Source organism: Brachionichthys hirsutus, chromosome 8, assembly GCF_040956055.1.
Source record: "Brachionichthys hirsutus isolate HB-005 chromosome 8, CSIRO-AGI_Bhir_v1, whole genome shotgun sequence".
Lineage (NCBI taxonomy): Eukaryota > Metazoa > Chordata > Actinopteri > Lophiiformes > Brachionichthyidae > Brachionichthys > Brachionichthys hirsutus.
The window spans coordinates 10775873-10797284 of record NC_090904.1 but is presented as its reverse complement, the minus strand read 5'-3'; the positions used below and the strand labels follow the sequence as shown (position 1 = coordinate 10797284).

General features: G+C 46.9%; 4 protein-coding genes across 4 annotated transcripts; 2 read left to right on the top strand and 2 right to left on the bottom strand.

The window, feature by feature from the left end:
• Positions 1-3400: 3400 nt before the first annotated feature.
• LOC137897937 (bactericidal permeability-increasing protein-like) lies at positions 3401-7203 on the top strand. The gene is made up of 15 exons (XM_068741931.1): positions 3401-3500; positions 3605-3719; positions 3792-3923; positions 3988-4143; positions 4232-4295; positions 5015-5075; positions 5151-5242; positions 5316-5492; positions 5570-5629; positions 5721-5888; positions 5970-6037; positions 6128-6170; positions 6253-6316; positions 6930-7006; positions 7083-7203. Exons 1-15 carry the CDS (start codon positions 3401-3403, stop codon positions 7122-7124), a joined length of 1419 nt encoding a protein of 472 aa, XP_068598032.1. The 3' UTR covers positions 7125-7203.
• Positions 7155-10850, bottom strand: cdk5rap1 (CDK5 regulatory subunit associated protein 1). The gene is made up of 13 exons (XM_068741930.1): positions 10428-10850; positions 10236-10339; positions 10135-10169; positions 9951-10051; positions 9657-9867; positions 9451-9571; positions 9116-9346; positions 8957-9054; positions 8823-8878; positions 8597-8727; positions 8365-8514; positions 7967-8089; positions 7155-7646 (listed from the first exon to the last, which is right to left on the bottom strand). Exons 1-13 carry the CDS (start codon positions 10744-10746, stop codon positions 7521-7523), a joined length of 1806 nt encoding a protein of 601 aa, XP_068598031.1. The 5' UTR covers positions 10747-10850; the 3' UTR covers positions 7155-7520.
• A 1571-nt stretch (positions 10851-12421) lies between these two features.
• ghrh (growth hormone releasing hormone) lies at positions 12422-14316 on the top strand. Its single transcript, XM_068741932.1, has 6 exons — positions 12422-12527; positions 12670-12778; positions 13339-13440; positions 13831-13929; positions 14005-14130; positions 14203-14316. The coding sequence occupies exons 2-6, from the start codon at positions 12702-12704 to the stop codon at positions 14213-14215; spliced, it is 417 nt and encodes a 138-aa protein (XP_068598033.1). The 5' UTR covers positions 12422-12527; positions 12670-12701; the 3' UTR covers positions 14216-14316.
• Positions 14317-14811: 495 nt separating this feature from the next.
• On the bottom strand, positions 14812-20480 carry rpn2 (ribophorin II). The gene is made up of 17 exons (XM_068741929.1): positions 20449-20480; positions 19902-20095; positions 19734-19829; positions 19452-19627; positions 19261-19336; positions 19017-19151; positions 18749-18925; positions 18527-18645; positions 18274-18379; positions 17999-18090; positions 17809-17923; positions 17519-17713; positions 17346-17432; positions 17165-17260; positions 16588-16663; positions 16325-16454; positions 14812-15799 (listed from the first exon to the last, which is right to left on the bottom strand). The coding sequence occupies exons 1-17, from the start codon at positions 20459-20461 to the stop codon at positions 15748-15750; spliced, it is 1935 nt and encodes a 644-aa protein (XP_068598030.1). The 5' UTR covers positions 20462-20480; the 3' UTR covers positions 14812-15747.
• Positions 20481-21412: the final 932 nt, after the last annotated feature.

Sequence of the window (21412 nt, the reverse complement as noted above, 5' to 3'; positions counted from 1 at the left end):
CTTTCAGATTCCACTATTTGCTGTCCTTGCTGCTGCTTGTGGCGGCAATTAGTAAGAATAGTCCAGCTCATCAAAGATGGAAACTTCCTGCCGTGTCATAATCTAGACCTTGTAAATTAGAAGCATTTCTCTGCGTGGAGACTCGTCTTTATAATGGTGCGTATCTGTGTGTTACAATTCAAATGTGTGCTGACCTGCGTGGAGTACGAGCGCTGTACAGTGCATAAAGACAGAACAATATTCATATGAATAATTCATTTAGGTCTTACATTGTTTAGTCCACTTTGTACATTAGTTTTATGTCATTTTAATCATCCATGCCTTGAGGTTTTATTCCACTTTTACTCCTTCTGCCTATCCTAGTATTAGTGGTATTACTGTTGTTGTTGTTGTTGTTGTTGTTGTTGTCCATAATATTATGATTGCAATTGATTTACCTATTTATTTATTTATTTGGGGGGGGAATTGTAGGGAATTTTTGCCACCAAGTTAAAGTTTTCATTCAGAGATTTCTCCATGTTTCCTAGATCGAGTGAAACACGGCAGGATTGTCGGGGTTCCCAGAGGATGGATCATTTAGTCAAACCCTCTGATTTTTCACCCAGAACCACAATGCGGTTGAAAATTTATGTTTTTGTGTGAAATGGAAATTGTCTTCACGGCTGTTGACTTGGTTGCCATAAAATGTGATGCATTTAGTTATGCCTCCCTCTGAGTGAAATATAATATCTGTGATCTTGTGACTTTAATTTGGGTCAGACTGTTCAATACTTCCGTTTATGACCCGGTTCTTGTCAAATTAATGGCTTTCCTGTCCACTTCAGCTGCTCAGCAACATGCTAAACCAGGGTTGTAGCAATAGTAGCACTGACAGGTGCATGTTGGACTGTGGAGACGTCCACAGCCTCCCAGTGGTGCTGCCATGGCTGGAAAATCGTGGCCTCATTACAGCAGGATAACCCAGCCTCACCTGGCTCCTTCAATAATTGAGGCTGGAGCAGAGAGAGAAAAGAAAATCCATAATCAGATGAGAAGTCTTTCACGCAAACAGGAGAGGAAAATGTGAAAATTGACACATCGATCCAGTTTCCACACCGAGCAGCGAGCAGACGTAGTTCATTCATGTTAAAATTGCTCTGGTATTCAGATATAAACGACCTAATCATGAGCATGCTGTGTGCAATCTGCTGATCCCCCCACTGCATGATTTCATGATGCAGTTTAAATTAATTCTCATTGCCATTTGGAGTAAATAATTAAAGGGTTACCAAAGGAGGACTGGAAACTGCACACTGGGGGGCATTCTACTGTTGAGCTCTCTGACACCCATTAAAATGAATTTAATGAAATGCTGTCAGAGGATTGGCCGAACGGCAGATCTTTTTACACGTCATAGCTTGGACAGCTAGGAGGTTCTACAAGATGCATGAAACCGAGGGGGGGGGGGGGGGGGGGGGCACAAGCCAAGGAAGCAGCTAAGATTTTGAGTGGATATATTTATATTATTACATTTCCATGACATCAAATGATCCTTTTATTAAACACTTGGCAGATTTTGTTCTGAGGTTAAGCTTCTAGTTAGAATTTGGATCTGGTTTAGTTTAAATGAAAGGTGCTTCTGGGGCCCTTGGCAGAGACGGGGGTCCCGACAGCAGTCAAACATGACTGGTTGGACGCTTCCCTCCGTTTAAGAGAAGCCTGCAGATTTTAGATTTTGCTGTGTGGATAAATGAATGAACACAGACAGACTGTTGGGTTTTTCCTGGTGAAATACCTCAACCTCAACGCTCCTCCAAGCATAAAGACAAAGGAATGGCGTTGCCCACAGGGTGCCAAGGCCACCTGAGTCTTCCAATTATTTGACTGCGAGTGCATTCACACCGACTGCTGCCCATGCAATATAGGTTGCAAAAAAAGAGAGTGTGATTGTCAATATTCCCTTTTATAAATACCTGGAAATATTTGCAAATCTGTCCCGCCACAAATGGCGCAATGAATTATAATATATTGATTTCTGGAAAGCAAGATGCATTTTAAAATATATATTTTTCAATGTTTGACAAATGATGAACTTAATAGTATGTGTTCTACCTGCAATCTCAGCTCTGCTGTATATTATACAGGACTATATCTCTATTCAGTGCTCCCTTATCGCCTCTTTAGTCTGTGTGCTTCAGATGCAACATTTCTTTTAGTTCATATACTAGATTATTCTAAAGCATTGTTAATTAAATACAGAAGTAATATATTTTAGCATAAGCACATGATTAAATATATATACATATGTATACACACACAGGAAAAACATGCGATATTATTGAGTTTTGTTCACGAACACGACCTATTGCTGCACTATTGCCTTCGACCTCTTGGGGGCGGTGGTGCACTATTAGTATCTGTTGAAACCCCGCAGATCCAGCCTGCGTGACGTCACAGGAGCAGGAGACGCTTCCAATCACATCACTAGAGTAGATTGTGACTACTTTAATAATTGCACTGGAATCGTTTTTGGAACTTGCTCTTTATTAATTCTCACTGTACTTTTACTTATATTATTTATTTCTACCATGGAATTTTGTTATTTTTTTTATTGATCAGTCCATTTATTGATAAATCAGTTTCTGCGCTGCTGTTTTTTGTCCAGGTCCTTCTTGAAAAATAGATTTATGAACTAAATACGGGCGGGAATTACGGTGTTGCTAAATAGGAACATGCCATGGACAGACTTGTTATGACGTCACACCCTTTAGAGGAGGAAATGACAGGAGGAAGAGGATGATTTAATGACTCGTCATAAAATTCAAATAGTGAAACAGAAAATAAAACTTGTCAGACACAGACACACAAAAACAATAACTTTTCACAACTATCCTGGTTTTTATGTACAGACGGCACAAAACCAGTCGGTGGATTTTGAAGTGAAGTCTTCTGCTATTGTTGCTTCTTCATTCCCGAAAGTCTGCTGGTGAACGTTTGCTGAACTGGTTAAGTGAATTAGCGACCACATGCTTCCCTCTTCCTCTTTCTCTTTCTGTCCTCATTCCTTTGTCGCTGGTCACAGAGACGGTTTTAAAGCTGTCAGGTCCTGCTTCGGGTAAGAGCGTGTCGATATTCACCGCACGGGCTCAAATATAATCTTGAGTTTTATTTCAATTTGTTCTTAAACTTCATAGTGTTTACCAAACCAATGCATAAAGCCTTGATGTTGGGAAATGTTCGAAAACAAAGGTGGATTTGCCTTTGGAATGTTTGGTTGGAAGGATGTGCTTCATTTGGAGAAACTTTAAATCCACCTGTCGGGATGGACTGCGGGTATACCTGGGGGGGGGGGGGGGGGGCGGGGTTATGGTGTCATGCTAAAAAAAACATGGCAATGAGTTTCTATCTCCCGGCAGTCAAGATGTTGCTGCAGTGGTTCTTTTGGCTGGTTCTGATTCCTCCGGCCCTCAGCACCGATCCCGGGGTAAAGGTCAGACTCACGGAAAAAGGTCTAGAATATGGTAAGAACTGCGAGGCCCGTTTCCTCTTCTGGTTGAAAAGAATCATTCCAGACTTTCATCATTGAATTTTCTTTCGGTTTCGTATTTTATTTTATTTCTTAAAGGCAGACAGCTGGGGATGGCTTCAATCCAGCAAAGACTCAAAGCCATTCAAATCCCGGATATTTCCGGGCAGGAGAGCGTCTCTCCCATCGGGAAGGTCCGGTACAGTCTCACAAAGTAAGCAGAAAGCAGAAGAGTCATAACTTCCATGAGTTTATCCGCACCAGCAAGCACGTTCTTTCTCCCCAGCATGAAAATACTGAACGTGGGATTGCCGACGTCTGCGGTTGATCTGGAGCCGGGGATTGGGATTAGACTGTCCATCCGCAACGCCTTTATCAGCCTTATTGGAGACTGGAGGGTCAAGTACCTCCGGATAATGTGAGTGGGAACAGCGCGTCAGACCCACGTGGTGTTCCCGCCGCTAACTTCGTCCTCTTCTCAGAAAGGACAGCGGCTCTTTTGAACTGAACGTGAACGAACTCGCCGTGACGGCGAGCATCGCCATCACGAGCGACAACACGGGCCGACCCGAGGTCAGCAGCGTCGAATGTGGTGCCACTGTTGGCAGCGCGAAAATCAAGTTTCATGGCGGAGCCAGGTGAAGCTCACCCCTTGCGCCCCCATCACGTCTGCTAGGTTGTCTTATTTTCTAATGACAACTGCTTTTATTTTGGTTTGTTTTTCAGCTGGCTTTACAACCTCTTCCGAAAGTTCATCGATAAGGCTTTGAGAAATCAGATACAGAAACAGGTGAGAGCCAAGCAGCCTGCTGGAAGTTCTTTAGTGTCTCGGTCCCCCCGAAATAAAGAGAAGGTGAGCGTTACCTCCGCCGAGGAGTTTATGGTTTGTTTTACTGTTAGCAGGAAAAACTGCTGGATGAATCTTGGTCTAATTTAGATTACATACAATTTTGAGAGCAATCCGGATACTCGTCTGGATTGGAAAAAAAACAGATTTTCACATTTACTTTTAAAAACAGAAAGCAATCGTATCTTGTAAAATATGCATTCAATTCACTCACCAGAAATCAATCATGAAGGGGTCCGATATGAACTATCATGAAAAATGTCTCCTGGATCTGATCCAGAATGAGGTCAGGAAAAAAACATAGAACATTAAAACCAATTTATGGATTTATTAAAAATAAACACCAGCGCTGAGTCACTTTTTCTTTTCATGGTTGGTGTATAAAGATACCAAGAACAAATTAGAAGCTTTTGGTGCTGATCCAGATCACCATGTGGTCTAAATCGAATTAGGAGGGGAATGAGCTGCTTGGAGGAGGTCTGTGCTCTCAGATCCCTTTTCTAGTTTTTTTTTAATCAACTCATCGCGGAATCTGATCTATTCAATTCTGACTTGGCCCGGTTTCACATGCGAACCTAAATCGGACCCATGTGATGCCGCGATGGACAAATCAAAATTCATGACTTTTCCTCCCCTCGATTAGATTTTCCATATCGTTGCAGATCTGCCCCCTGGTGGCTGATGCCATTTCTGACTTGAACCCTCATTTGAAAACTCTCAATGGTAAAAACTAAAACTTATTCTTTACATGAAATACTGTCGACGCCGGACATCTGTGACGCCGTCTTTCTCTTCCAGTTGTAGCCAAGGTGGACCAATACGCAGAGATCGAATACTCCATGGTGTCTTCGCCCAAAGTGTCGAAATCCTACATAGATTTGAGCTTGAAGGTGAGGAATTGTGTGATTACCTTCTATATTTCATACAACCGATGCCTCACTCGGGGTTTCTTTTGTCATTTAGGGGGAATTCTACAACATCGGACAGCACGAGGAGCCCCCGTTCCCCGTTGGAGCCTTTATCCTGCCGCTCCAGGTCGACAACATGATATACATCGGCGTCTCCTCCTTCACGGCCAACTCGGGAGCCTTCGTCTACAACAAGGCCGGAGTCATCAGCCTGAGCATCACCGACGACATGGTGAGCTTTGTCCCCTTCCGACTCTCTCGGGAATGACATCGCCCTGACATCCGACCTTTCCGGTTGTGTGACGGTAGATCCCGCAGCGCTCTCCCATCCGACTGAACACCAGAACGTTTGGAGCCTTCATCCCGCAGGTGACGGCTCATTCCAGCGAGAAGTGTCTTCCTCACTGGAGGTCTGTCAGCTGTATTTTGGTGTGTGTGTGTGCTTATTTATTTATTTTAGCTTGCCAAGAGTTTTCCGGGTCTGATGATGAAACTGCTGGTGAAGACGGTGAAAAATCCCATCATCACTTTCCTACCCAACAACGCCACAGTTCAGGCCTCCGGCACGGTGACGGCCTACGCCATCCAACCCAACGCCACGCTCACCCCTCTCTTTATCTTAAACCTGGTGGGTAACCCAGATGACAGTACGCAAAATCCATTTGCATCGTTTTTAGAAAATGCCCTTTTCACCTTTCTGCCTTTCCAGGAGACAAGCGTCAGCGCCAACGCGTTTGTCAGGGACACGAGGCTGGCTGGAAGCGTCGCCCTAGACAAGTGAGACATCAAGAAATGAAGTCAGAGCGGAAAAATGGGGTCGCAAAAGGTTCCTCGCATAAACGCTCTAATTTTGTGTCATTTGCGCAGAATGAATCTGACCCTGGGGACGAGCTACGTGGGAGACTTTCAGGTGAGAGGTGCTTTCTGACACGAGCCGCGCTCCGCTCCATCCCGTCCTCCTGACTGACTTGCCACTAACCCCCAACCTGCAGGTCAGACCCCTGGACAACGTCCTCCAAATGGTCCTCAAAGTGGTGGCGATACCGAAACTCAACGGTGAGTTCTCTCACATTCAGATTTCACTGGGTGCTACGTCACCAAAGGCCCACGGGCTCCGCTGAACTGGTGACCTCCAATCTGAAGCGATGTCGATCTGCCAGCGGGGTAAAAAAAAGGAAAAAGTCCTCTCCTCTGACGAGTTTTTAATCATTTTCAGTTTTAGTCAAAGCTCTGCAGATCCGTTTAGTATTTCACATGGAAAACAATTCCTTTAGAGGAAAGTGGGGACGAGTTTTTATTTAAAGTGACTTTAATCAATATATTCTGACAATAAATCAAATGTGGGGGGAAAAAAAGTGGAAAAGTCGCTTGTTGAGATGAATCTACAGATTTATGCTTAAAATCTGTTACACATATTCATAATATGAATCTTATTGGGAACCAGTATGAAGTAATTTTACTATGGCGTTACACTACGGGATCAATATCTGATTCTTCGTTTCTCTACATCGGATTATATAACCTCTTTGCATTTAGCTAGACTCTCGTTTTCAATTTCTATTGTCCAGCTGGATCACAGTTGACTTTATCTTTGTGTATCCGAGCTGGATTTAATGGCTGAACCGTAATCAAAGCTGAACATAAATCCTCCTCCTCCTCCTCTTCGTAGTTCAACTTGAGAAGGGATATCCACTTCCTGCACTTGGAAAGATGAAGCTTGTGAACACGCACCTTCTGGTCCTGAAGGTCAGCGCCCGGGTTGATTGATCGATTAATTATTTTGAGGCTGTCATTTACCGCTGACGCTGGATTTGTTTTGCAGGACTACACGCTGATCGGGACGGATGTTCAGTTCACGGGTTGAACGGCCTTCCGTGATTCATTTCTGCACGGAACGGCGAAGCAAAGGGCGACTCTTCACTAAAACTAGAATGACTGTCTCCAAGTCAGACATCTTCTTAAATCACCCTTCTCTCCAACTGATTTGTCCGGATGTAAAATCTTCTAGCATTGTCGCCACGCTGATCTTGGTCCGAGAATAATAATAATAACCTTCTAAAGATGATCCCTTGGAAAATTCGTAAATGTTTTTGACTTGAATTTACTGCAGAAGTTAAAAAAAAGCGAAGCCGTCACAGAAGTTTGGGTTGAACAAACGCTGTAATTTACACATCAGAGGGAATAAATAGCACCTTTCAGTCCAGTGTGGACTCTCCACACGAAAGCCCCTCCCAGTGGGAGACATCTCTCTCATCGTTCATCACACTCGCATCTGCTGTTGGTGAAGTCGGTGCCTCGGCAGAGTCTCGCCCCGCTTCGGGGCTCCTCCGACGGAGCTGTGACCGAGGGCTCGGCCTCGCAGGCTCTGAGAGGTGGCCGACAAAATCTGGTTCAAAGCGTCAAAGAAAGAGCGAGTGAATTAAAAAAAAAAACTCTGGAGTTCCAGTTAGAGCCTTTAACTCGATGTCCTCGTGTTGTTTTGGTTTATGTGGCGTTCACAGTCCGTCAGCGCGGCGTGGAATTTACATTGTTTCGTGAAAAGGTGAGTCGGCGTCTGAAGACCGTGGATGTTTTTTTTATTATTATTATTATTCCAGGATGAATAAAGAGACGCATCCAAACAATCATATTAAAAGAAACAGTGGAAATATATGATAATGGCGCAAAATATCACTCAAAAAATCTCAGAGATCAGTAGGAACCGACCTTCACCAGGACGTAGTCTCCACCCTTCACCGGCGCAGTGTTGGACTCGTCTTCTTTGGGGAAAATCACTTTCGTGTTGCCGTCAGTTCTCCCACACAGGTCTTCAGCAGATCTTTTACTATCCTGCAACCGAGCAACAGCAGGAATGAAGATTTAGTTAGAAAAGCACTCACAGAGCGCAGAGCCCTCCACCGGCTAAAATGTGTTGTTGGTGAGATAGAGGCCCCCCCACCCTAAATGATTGTGTCAAAAGCCATAAATATTGGTCACTAATGAACTGAGATAGAGGGAAAACATGTTAAACTCCCTTTACTGTATTGTTAATGAAACTTTCAAAGCGATCCAGAATCTCTTCTGGACCCTCCACGATGTGACGGGTCGAGCATGCGTGCGCTCACCCCTTCCACCAGCACCAGCTGCGTGCTGCCGATGAGCGAAGCGTTCACCCCCGCAGCTTCTTCTCTGAACACGCCCATGCACTCCTCCAGCCGGCGCCGCTTCACCTCCGCCGGCACGTCATCCTGGAGCCGATGGAAGGCCTGGGTTTTCTGACCGGGGGAGAGAGCGATTGGACCAGACTGAGATCGGTTCGAGGCGTAAAGCCACTTCCCAAACGCAACGGGGCGTCACCTTTCTCACACTGTAGGCAAACAGGAAGCCCACGTTGTAGCGCACCTCTCTGATGAGGGACAGCGTCTGCTGGTGGTCGTCTTCCGTTTCACCGCAGAAGCCTGAGATGAAGTCACTGCTGAGACTCACCTCTGACACACACACACACACACACACACACACACACACACACTTTAAAACAGAGCAGACTCTACACATTGGAACACAGCTTCTTCTTTTCCCCTACCTGGAATAATTTTCTTGATGTTCTTCACAAGATCGAGGTACGCCTCTCTCGTGTAGCTGTGGAAGAATTTTAAGAGCCGCTCAGCCACGTTGATTTCATGATTTCGTTTGGATAAAAGCCGGCGGCCTCTTTACCCGCGCCGCATCGCTTTTAGGACCTCGCTGCTCCCGCTCTGGGCCGGAAGGTGAATCTGCTGACAAATATTCTTCCGCTCCGCAATCAGATGCAAAACCTGAACAAGAAACAAAACGAGAAGATAAGCCTCATCGGTCCAGGCAGGCGAGACCACGCACCTCGTCGGGGAAGTCTTTGGGATGAGGGGACGTGAATCTGATCCTCATGTCGGGATCGATGCGCGACACTCGGTCCAAAAGGTCGGGGAAGCGCAGCCCCCCCCGCTTGGTTTTGTAGATGGTCTGAAAGCCCCGGCTGAGCTGGGTCGGCTGGGCGCCACAGAACCGTTCCTCTGACGCGTCTCTGTAGCTGTTCACGTTCTGGCCCAGCAATGTGACCTCCTTCACCCCCTGAATGAAACACGACCCGCACACACACACACACACACACACACACACACAGAGCGTCAGGTAGCGCCTTGCGACCCGACGCCACGGTTAAAGTCGTCCCTTGCCTGGTCAGAGAGCATCCGGACCTCCTCGAGGACGGAGCCGGCGGGTCGACTCCTCTCCCTCCCTCGGGTGAACGGCACGATGCAGTAACTGCACATGTTGTCACAGCCTCGCATGATGGACCTGCCGAGCCGGAACGCGGACACAAAGGCGTGCGGCTATCAGGGCGCGGCGGTGCCGCAGACATACGGGACGGCGTGCAACTTACACAAACGCACTGCACCCCCGAGGCGCACGGTGGACGGGCATGACGTCAGCGTAGGTCTCCTCCAATGACAGCAGCACGTTGCTCGCCTGTCGGCCGCCGCCCGCCACAGCCAAGAGGCGGGGGAGGTCCCGGTAGGCGTCCGGACCGGCGACAACGTCCAGCAGCTTCTCTCGCTCCAGAAGCTCCGTCTTCAGCCTCTCCGCCATGCACCCTGGGAAAACGCGGCCGCTTGATCTGTGGTCTCTGCATCACCCGAGGCTTTTAAACGGCGTGCAGAACAGCGAACCCGCTTACCCAAAATCCCAATTTTCATCGGCGTGGGGGATTTCAACCGCCGCTTCTTCATGGCAGTGAGCTGCTGCAGCCGATTCCAGATCTTTTGTTCCGCTTTTTCTCTGTGAAGAGTCGAAGCCTCTCGGTTAGAGTGGATTCGGTTCTCCGCACGCGACGGCGCCTTTAGTCTGGCGCTCGAGCTCACCTTATGGAGCACGTCACCAGGAGGACGACATCCGCCTGGAAGCACAGAGAATCTCTAAGTCACGGGTCGCGTCACGTCGTAACCCGACAGAGCTCGGTTACCTCCTCTACGTCGACCGTGCGTCGGTATCCCTTCTTCTGCAGCACAGCCCAGGCGATCTCCGTGTCGTTCACGTTCATCTGACATCCATAGGTTTCAAAATACACTGTAAAAAAAAAATCAGAAAAGTTCAGCATCTGTCTCAAAACAATCCAAATTAAGTTGAAGGGTGTTTTTTTTCACAGTAAACTTACCTTTCCTTGAATCGGCCATTTCAAAATCCTCGTAAAGGGAAGTGTGTTCGTCAAAGTCTTCTTCAACAGGAGTTTTATTAGCTGCAACTCCTTTCACGAAATCCACAAAATGTGGACCAGAGGAAATCCGCGTCTTGAACTTGTCTAAAGTCCTCCTATCTCTTGAAATCACATTAGTATTAGTCACATTTGAGCAACATCTGGAGCGGACGCACTTAGTGGGTATCCGTGGGCTGGTAAACAAGGGTTTTATAGCCCTGACGTACCCCGTGTTTAGTGCGTTAGCCCCAAGCGCATACGATTTGTAGCAATTAGCCATATTTAGCGCTGTGTTTCTAGAAACCACTACCTTTAGTCTTTTATACTTTAGCTCATTTTAGCGCCAGGTAGCTAACAAGCTGCCCCTTGTTTCTGGTTGTGTACAATAACTACATAGCGACGCTAGCTACGTTAAGTGAATGTCATTCAGCCGCTCGTGTCATGTGGAGCCAGAGATGTTTTAATGTCAAGAGGAGTATCACTCCATTCCAAAGAACCCGGAACAATGCGTTAGCAGTGACACACACTAATGTTACTAAGGTGATTAAAATAGCTCTGAAAGCCAATTAAATACCCTCATAACAGTTAATGTATCGCAAGCAAAACTATTATAAAGAAAAGCTCGCATTTGACATCTAGACCGAATTTATTAGGTGCACGACGAACAGGGAAGTACAGAACAGATAATTATCTTATATCTAAGCAGTCCATTTGACAAAAACGTCCCCATAAGTACGCCCAACTTAATGGTCCGTCTAGAAACACTCTTAAGTTCAAAAATAAGATGTTCCTCACACTTCCACGTTACGGTGGAGGTACTAGGATGGGTAGGAAAAGCGCTGGGTGCGGTCGGGTTAAAATATGAAGCTGCTTTTAGTTCTTATTGAAACGATTCTAGTCGCAACATGCACGATGCACGCTGCAGTTAAATAAGTTGTATCAAGAACTGCTGCAATGTTTGTCCACAACATAGATAATCAAATCAACGCAGTTCGTACTTCGTAGCCTTGTAAGTGACAATCAACGAGAAATAATGTAAATGTGGCGTTGCGCATATGGGGCTAGACGATCGTTGCCAACAACGCCACTCTAGGACTTGCAACCTAATGATCTATTTTTTTGTTCCTTTGGTCCCCAGCTCGTTTTAGCAGGTTTCCCCAACCACAGGCCCGCTCACAGTGACGACCAGCACGGCATTCAACAATTCAAACATTTATTAAACACCCTAAAAACTCCCTTAAAAACACTCTACAAACAAAAGAAAAGGAGAGACAAGGCAGTGACAGTCTACGGCCAACCTGCCTTCGACGGGGAAAACACAAAGACAGGAACCAGGGGGCGGGGGAAGGGAAGCACCTATATACGCCCCCCCCCCCCCCCCCCCCCCCCCCCCCCCCCCCCCCCCAATCAGTGGCAAATGGGCCACAGGTGCTCCCTCCCACACCTGCCTGCCTAATTACATCCCTTCCGGTTACATTCAGTTTAAATGTTTGAGCTTTAAATAGTGACAAGCAATAGTTCTGCACTCTATTTAATAGGACAGTTTGTAAAGTGCTTTCATAATAAAATAATGATGCAATCATTTATTTATTTATTTTACCAGGACTTTTTTATTTATGTCCATTTATGGGAGCATATCCAATATTTATTTTTATGCTTTAACATTGTGAGATATGGCTTTTTTTTTTTTTATCATAATTTTTTTTCCCCCAGCATAGTATATTAGTATATTCTACTATGCAGTGATGTTCCATAAATCTGCTGTGGGTTTGCCTCTCTTGTCTAATTATCACACCAATGAACTAAACTTGAATTTGAGGAGAAAGAAAAAATTTAAAGCAAAAGAGAGTATGCAGATCAGATCTCCTGAGAGAGAGAGAGGGAGAGAGCGAGATGAGGGAGGGACTGCGAGCTACAGGTTCAAAAGATTCAGTGTGAAGTGACATTGGATGGAGGGATGACAAACTGTTTGAGGACTTCTTCAGTCCAGTCCTTTACCTGGCGGTGAGAGATGAGAGCGGCGATCTCCAAATAAGAGGATCTACAGTCACACAGAAATATGTAGGTAACTTATCGTCTACCTGTTTAAATGGCAAGTAAATACCGCTTCGTACCGCCTGGTGCAGAGTGGCGAGTCTGATTCAGGGAAAATGTTGTTTTGTCATTTTTCTCACATAGTTTCTCCTCTTGTCGTTTATTCTAGACGTCCATTCTTCTCCAGGAAAAGCTGTGAGGATGGAGAAATCTTCCCTGCTTCTGTTTTGTTGCCTGGTCGTGTCTTTATCAGGATTCCCACTCTACCCATCCATTAGGTAAGTCCCAATGTACATTGCTGATCTCTAGATGTCACTGATCGGTGGAGAATTTTCAGATTTCTTTAAATCCTTTCTGGCTGGTTTACTCAGCTGCTCGGGTGAGACACCGGGAAGGGAGTTGAGGACTGTCACAAAATATTCTAAAACATTCTCCGTACCAAAAACAGACATGAGAGTGATATGAATGCTTCAAAGTTAGCAATATTATCTTTACATTCACAAAGATGTGAAACAAGACAGATGACATGACATGTACTTTAGGCAATGATTTAATCTCTGCGTCTACGCTGAAAGAATGGCCACAGTGCACGATGTTCTCAACCTGTCAACTGTGCCCTCCGTGATTGTTATGCTAAGCGGGGTCAAGATGTCTCCCTGTTAGGTTAACACAATGATTTAATTACAACATCCTCCAGCAGAATCCATCACCGCACAAGAGCCGGGGTATTTGTACAGGAAGATTATATAAGATGTATATCAGTGTGATATATCTGGGGAGATCTTTGGGTGTGATGTTCTATGTTCACGTAGTTTAACGATGGGGGTGTATTTCACAGGTTTGGTCAGAGGGATACGTCCATCCTGATGACATCCATAAAGAGTCCTGGGGAGCAGCTGGAGGAAGATCCCAGCCCTCCCAGCGAGCTGGCAGCGTTACGGTCAGTTGGTGACCACGGACAGAAAAGATGGTCTGAAAGAGTCACTTTAGGTTGAGATAGAGAGAGATATCGGCCTCTGACATTATTAGCCTTCACCCGGGTCAGTTGAGGTGACTTGGGTTGCTTCTAGGTGCTTCTGTCTCGCTGTGGCAAGCTTTTCAAAGGAACGCTAAGAGGGAATTTAAGATCAAAGGGGATCTCAATATCTGGGTGAGACAGAACGGATCCTATCTGTAAATCCAGAATGAAAAATGTGCTTCTGTGGAGGTGAGCTCTCAAAGTCAGCAGATAAATTGACACCTGACTTGCTGTTCTCGTTGCTTTATTGCACTGTGATTTCTAACAATGCAATAACTAAACGGATGTAAACGGTCCGCTTTCTGATTTTAGCACGGAGCGACACGCTGATGCCATCTTTACGAACAATTACAGGAAAGTCCTGGGCCGCATCTCTGCCAGGAAGTTCCTTCAGACTATCATGGGCAAACGGTAGGCACGCAGGAGGCGGAAGTGCTTTTAGGTCAACCACACGCAGTGACTTCTTGAATTCTTCCTGCGCCACAGAGGTGAGAGCGAAAGCTACGTCAAGCGGCGGTCAGATGCCTACGAAAGGACCCATAAAGAAGATCTGACGTCTATCCGGAGTGATCGGAAGCACAGGTTACTGCGTGGGAATGTGACGACGCCCAGGTGAGATCAAAGCTCTGATTGAGTCATTCAATGACGTCATCTTTCACTGACATCATTCTCTCCTCTTCACAGACAGCCGAGTTGAAACAGAGGAGAGAAGCTGTAATCGCCGCCAATCGTTTGATCACATTTCCTCCAATCCGCTCTTGTACAGATTAAAACCACGTTGTCATTTTTGTATTCCCAATAAATCTCTTAAGAAAATCATCTGCAGCCAGAGTCGTTACTGTGGGGGGAACAATCAGGGAGGCGCGGTGCGTTCAGAAAATGAAATCAATGACAGATGAGTCCAGACAATTAAACCCAATGAGTTTCCATTCAACTCTGACAGGAGTCATTCTGCCTTTCTATCGGTTTAGAACACTTTTACATTCATTAAATTATATATATATATATATAAAATCTTTAGTTTATATTCATCTGGAGTTAAACACATTAGAAAAATCCAACCGTCTTCAAATACTGAGGAAAGTAAGACAAATGGGGACAAAATTACATTTCCATAGAGCAGAAAAGCCTCTTAAATGAAGCTGAGGCTTTAACTCAGACTTTTTTCTTTCTTTCATTAAATCAGACGAGAACTCGATGTTGACCATTTCAGTTCTCTCAAAAGCATAAAATGTCATCAAACGAGGAAAATAAATCACTTTTCACTAAAGAAAGACAAGAAAGAGATTCACCTCAGATTCTTTATTTCCTCTCCTCCATTACAAAAAAGCATCACATCCTCAAATTGCCCACGTTTAGTTCTGTAAAAACACATTTTAGGGGGGGGGGGAATCTGTGCCACATAGAAGGCGGCCGCTTCTGCAGATGATGCACCAAAACGGCTGCACCTGACGCAGAGCTGAAACGCGTCGGGCTCTGTCACGAGGGGAAATTAGCAGTGGGCAACAGAGAGGAACGTCAAAACACCAAAACCACAAATGTGCATCAGAAAACCACAAAAAAAAAAACTAAACTAAATTCCAGTTCTTAGAAAATGCCGACGGGCTGAACCGTCAGAAAACAAATCTCACAGGAAGATGAAGTGCAACGATCGGTCGCGTCACGGCACTCGGAGGAGCGTCTGTCCTCAGAGACGCTGCGATGTCTCGATTTCTTCCATTTGGCAACACAGAAACGTTCAGATTCTTTTACTGCCATGACATTTACAGTCTGATTTGATGCATTCTTGAATGATTCCTTAAGAGGGAGGGGGGGGAGGCAGGAAAATGGGCTCGTTCGGTGTCATCTTCTTAGTTCCGGTCGTATTTTTTTCAATTCTGTGGACAATTAAAGATAAAGAAAAATTAAGATGAGTAAAAAAAACAAATATTTGTGGCTTATCGTGACTGATCATGCATTTTGATGCGCACACTTCACGACAAACAGGATGTGTCTTTTGGAACAAACAAACCAAACAGGAAACACGTTTGCTAAACAGCAATGGAGAATGCATGAATGCGGCGGAACGGCTGCGTCAGCAACGATCACGGTGAGCTAGAATGAGGGACACACAGCCATGCAACGCTGCCAGCCATGACGGAGACGCGGAGGATTCCCTTACTTCGGGCCGGAGGCACGGCCGACTCGTTTGTTACAAATGGGAGGGAGGAGGGAGTGGGGGGGGGGGCTTTATCGTAGGCTCCTATACTTTGCCAACCTACTACTTTGTTCTGCGGCAATCCTGGAAAAAAGGAGTAAAACAGAAGAAGAGATAGGAAGGTATAGATAGGAGTAAAAAAAAAAAAAAAAGGAGACAAACAACAGCAGCGAGGAGGACAGAGACGAGCAGGAAAAGGAGGGCAGAAAAAGAAAAAAAAAAGTCATCGGAAGAAACTTGCTCGGCCGTCGTGAAGCAGGAAGTAAAGTAGACCATTTCGGGATGATTTCTTAGACTACAAATCGCCCGCTCTGGCCCTTTGAGGGCTCTACATATTGATGGTGATGAAATTGCCCACCCGGATCATCCACACTTGCACAATCTTAGCGCCGAGCTGCTCTCCTGCTCCAAGCACACTCCCGGTAGAGAGCCCCCCCCCCCCCCCCCCTCCCCAACGAGGAGCAGCCGAGGACCCGCAGATGTGGAACGAGAACTCGAGCTCAGGTTGGAGGAGAACAACCGACGAGGCCGGCACTCGAGCCTTCCTCATCGGAGTGGATGAAGGGCTCTCCGTGACCCGTTTGGGCCAGGCGGTCTCAGGAGACGTACCTCTTCACCGCTTTCTGAGCCAGCATGCGGTTCCCGGCGAGGAAAGTCACGCCGCCGACGATCGCCAAGTACTTCAGGGTCTGGAACATGTTCAGGTGGGTCCAGTAAACGTACATCAGGCCCAGCATGGCTAAAAGGAAACGTCACAAACACAGCCTGTCTTTCATCATCTTTGATTGACAGCATTTGAAATAATGAATTTAAAACAGGCAGCACGCAGAATCCAATCGGATCCATTTATAATCCCGAACGCTGTGACTAACCTGCGTGACCCACGTGGAACAAAATGGAGCTGGGCGAGAAGCTGAAGTTGGAGATGTTGGCGCCGAGCTTCAGCCACTAGAGAAGAGGAGGAACAAAACACAAAACGGGAACGTCATCCCCCGTGAGAGCGGCGGACAAAAGGAGCCGAGTCATTGTTTACTACTTGGAACACAATGCAGCGATTCCACGCGACAACGACCCTCAGTCAGCGCCGCAAAGGCCAGGAAAACAATACAGCGCAGCTTTTGTGATTTCAAATTAAAGCTCGAGTCACATTCATGCAGCAACTGGAGCCTCGTTCACCGTCCTGAAGAGAGAAACCAGAACATTGTGCCGAGAGCAAATCTACCAAAGCTTTGTTTACGAATGGAGGCGGGTCTCGTCGTACGGGCGCGTTGAGATACGGTTATTCGCTGCTAAATTATTCCTGTGTATAAATTGTCGTGATAAAGTGACGAGCTGGCGTCTTGTCTTGTAACCTGCCTCTCCACCCCCGTAGCCGGCTGAGACGGGCTCCAGCACGGCCCTCGACCTACAGCCACACTAGAAAATGGATGGATGAAGGTGTCGGGTTACCAGGATGAGGAGCAGCAGCAGCGGGGACAGGACGAGCGCAGTGAAGGTGTTGGAAACCACGGTGGGGGGCTTCTTCTCTGGTTCCCTGAATAAATGCTGCAGATAAAAGATGGGGAAATTAAACTGCTGCAGGCGGCGGTTTCATTTCCCCCATCATGCATCTGGTATCAATGAGAATGACCTGAATCTCTGGTTTGGGTACATAAAGGGTTTTGGGTTGAATGGCAGCTGGGGCCTCCTCGTCCACAAATTTCAGGACAACATCAGCCTTTGAAAAACAAAACAAATCACAACAGAACATCATTGGCTGAGGGGGGGGGGCATCCCATCGTCTCCACCCGAGCAGACACTCACCACATTCCACAAGATGGGATTCTCCAAGGTGGCGTCCCCGACGATGAGGTCGAGGGAATACGTGCCGGAGGTCGAGTCGAACTCCGACTTCCGCTCCGCCGTGTCCAACTCAAACTTGTACAGATTCTTGCTATCCGGTTCGGCGACAAACACGACCTCCTGCCCCGTTTTCTGACTGTGCAGCCGGACGAACGTCTGCGACAGAGACACAAGCAAGCGGCCGGTTAATTTAAAGACGGCGCCGGCCGGTCACGCGTGTGAACGCTGCGCGCCTCGTCCCGGCTACGTGCCTGGTGAGGGGTGAGCTCCACGCCGGTGTTGACGTCAACCAGCTGGAAGGACATGGCAAAGTTCTGGTGGCCGTCTGCGGTGAAGGAACTCTTGGCTTTGGACGGATAGTCCACCCTGGGACATTTAAAAAAGGAAAGTATTTATTCTGCCGTCCCGCTGAGCGGCGTCGGGAGACGGGCTTCTCTTCACCTGGTGGTTTTAGTGCCAATGCTCTGGTCCTTATCCACGACAGACAGGTCCATGTTGGCGACGGCGACTTCAGTGGACACCTTTACTTTAAGCTAAAAGGCGGACGGAAGTTTAAGGAAGGAAGGACGGAACAGCAGGACACAAATCACTAAAAAAAATGAATCAGACGGAAAAACTACGACGAGATGCCGTCACAGTTACACATTTTTTATTTGCATCAGTTATGTCTCCCATAACGACCCCACCCCCCCCACCCCCACACCCCCCCACCTCACCTCGACGTGATTGCCAACCAGCCGGCTGTCTCCGGTCACTGCGACGCTAAACTGATAATACCCGCTAGCCGGCCGGCCGGTCATGAAGTTCAGCTCATAGACGCCGCTGAAAAGAACAAAAACAGGAAGTCAAAAAGTGAAACTTTGGATTCTTAATAACGAAACATAAGAATGTTTCACATTGACATTCACAATGTGTTCCGTGCCCGGTGGAGTTATATCGGGCAACAACCGTCCGTCCCGACATACGTACTCGTTCAGGGTGAACGGCGCTCGGCTGAGGACGACGCTCTTGGAGGGCAAAGCGGTCGCCGATTCGAGCGCCACGCTGGCCGAGGGAAGGCGTTGAGACATGACGTCGGTCACGAGCAGCTGCGAATCAGAGAGAGAGAGAGAGAGAGAGAGAGAGAGAGAGAGAGTGAAGCTGCGTCTCTGTGAAAGGGGCCAAAGCGGCGTGCGGCTTCGGTACCGGTACCTGCACGGACGGCTGGCCGTGGGACACCGTGGCCGCGCCCTGGACGCCGACGATAACCGGCACGTGGAAGCGGTTGCTGGAGAGAGCGGCGGCAGCACTCGCCACGCTGAAGGCCTCGGCCAGAGAGTCCCACGACTTCTTGCTGAAGATAGAGTTTACCAGCTGGATGACCTGGTCCTAAGGGGGGGGGGGGCGGGGGCATCTTCCATCACTCTCAGAGACACAATACATGTACGAAAGAGTGCAGAGTGAGAGACAGAAATCGTACCTCCTTCAGAGGAGGCTCCATGTCCACGTGATCCGACAGGGAATACGCAGCCGTCACAAACATGGCCGTCGCCTCGAGGCCCTCTTCAAACTGGAGGTAGACGCCACCGAGATCATCCAGACGAGCCGTCAGATCCTGAGGGGGGGGGCAAAATCCTGAAGTCAAACCCAAGCGTGTCTTTGCTTGAGAGCCAACAAAAAAACACAGCAACACAGCACCACCCGGTGGAGGATGAAGAGCTCACCTCAATTTCCTCCAGTATTCCTCCAAGCTCAGCCTGCTGGGAGAGGCGGGCGGCCGTTTGGAGCGCTAACGTTATACTGGTCAAAGAGAACGTAGATTTTCCGTCAACTGAATGACTTGATCATGAGCACGGCGAGCCCCCCCCCCCCCCCCCCGAGACTATTAATCCACTCCCCAACAACTGACACTTACGCCACAACATTGTCTTCCTTGTTGATGCGACCAGTCAAGGCGCCGACGACTTCCTGGGAAGCCAACGGAAGCCCGAGAGCGCCGATCGCGCTCACGGCACGGTGAATCTGCGTCATGGTGGAGTCCTCGCTGACCGCCGCCAGGAGAATGTCCCGGGTTTCGTTGGACACGGGGATCTACGAAGCGAGAGAAGGCGTCAATGTTCAACGTTCAAGTTAAAAAGTAATTACTTTATCTCGTCATCGTTCTGTCTCTGGTTTAAACCGTGAAACAGTTTCTTACCTCACATCCTGAAATAGCCTGACTGGTCACAGCGGCGAAGAAGAGAGAATCAATACTTGTGGGGTCCAGTTGGGATTTGAGGAACTGGCAAACTCCCTATACATAAAAAACAATCATTATTACCAGTGGAAACGATACAAAGACCGGAAATACCGGAAATATCTCTACCCTGTGATCGGGAACGGTTGCTCCAAGCTTGGTCAGGCCGACGACAGAGTAGTAAGCCGACTCCAGATCGGTGAACTGTCGGCTCAGGAGGTTCTGCAGGCGGGCCACATCAGACAGGGACAGGTGGTGCGCTGGTGTGAGCGCCTGAGCTCCGAGAGCCAGAGCCAGGCTGAGGAGGAGGAAGCCGAACGCCCCTGCGGAAGGGACAGACAGACAGACAGACAGACAGACAGACAGACAGACACGTTAAGGGACGAGGGAGAGGAAACGCATTTTGAAAAAACAATTATCTCTTGTGACGATTTGTATTTGCGCGTTCATTCATTCAAGCGACGAGCTTCATCGTCCATTGCGATTCTCGCTAGCTTACGGGGCTAGCTAACGCTACATGTCGCCGTCGGGCAGCACGTCGTGTGCAGCTGTAGTTTTTTTTTTTCCGGACTTGTTTTTGAAACTGACGGTCTGTGAATTACGTGCACGGCGTGCGCAGCCCGAAGGACACACGAAAACAACGTTATAGTCCGAATTCACGAAGCCGTTCACTCACTTGACCGGTCCATGTCGTTCTGTCTAATGCAGCGTCACCAAAACGGACGATTGCTTCCGGTGTCTCAGAGAGCGAGACGTCATGACACGTCATATCCGGATATTAAATTCGCCTTTCAAAATAAAGGCAAGTACGGTACACAACAGAAAATGAAAGAAAATTAATATCGGAGGACTTCAGTGGATTTAATTTAAATATTATCATTTCTGTTTATCTTGTGTCGGCTACGATTGGGCGAGGAAGCAAATACATTTAATATTTCTACACTATTTATTGTCTTCCAAACTCATTTTCACAAATCACAACTTTTGCCAATTATAAAGATGAAATTCTAGACTGTTCAATATAAAAGTGGATTTATTGAAACACGTCACAAATCACAGCCATCCAAATGAAAACAAATTAAGCTGCTATATTCTAATATTCTAACCTGTAAGGGGCATATTGTTGAAATTCTTTTTCCTTTCACAAAATGTTTTTCAATCAAGTTAAAATACTCAACGGTCAATATTTACAAAGCTGCCACAGCTTCCGTGTCTTCATTACAACTCAATCTCAGTTTAAAATTTCCCCAGTTCATTTATCACTTTGTTGGATCTCCGTAATGTCACTTAGAAGAATTCTAATGTATGGAGGTCGCTTGGATTTAAGCCATCTGTGGCCCTCACTTTTGACGTGACATCAGTTCTACGTCATAAATCTATAGATCCTAGAGAAGGAAAAAACGTGAGCCTACATTTTCACCTACATGTCGACTGATTTCACTCTATGTTCAAGTTATACAACGGAGCTTCCGATCTAGAGGTGTAACCTGATTGTACTCTTCAAATTTTAAAAACTGTCACAGCCACATTTTACAATGTAAAACCATGCCTTTTCAGCAATAGCAATAATATATAGTGGTGGTTTTTCATTGCTTTTTTTTTTTTTTTTTTTAACATCTTGAAGTAACAATACAATGAAA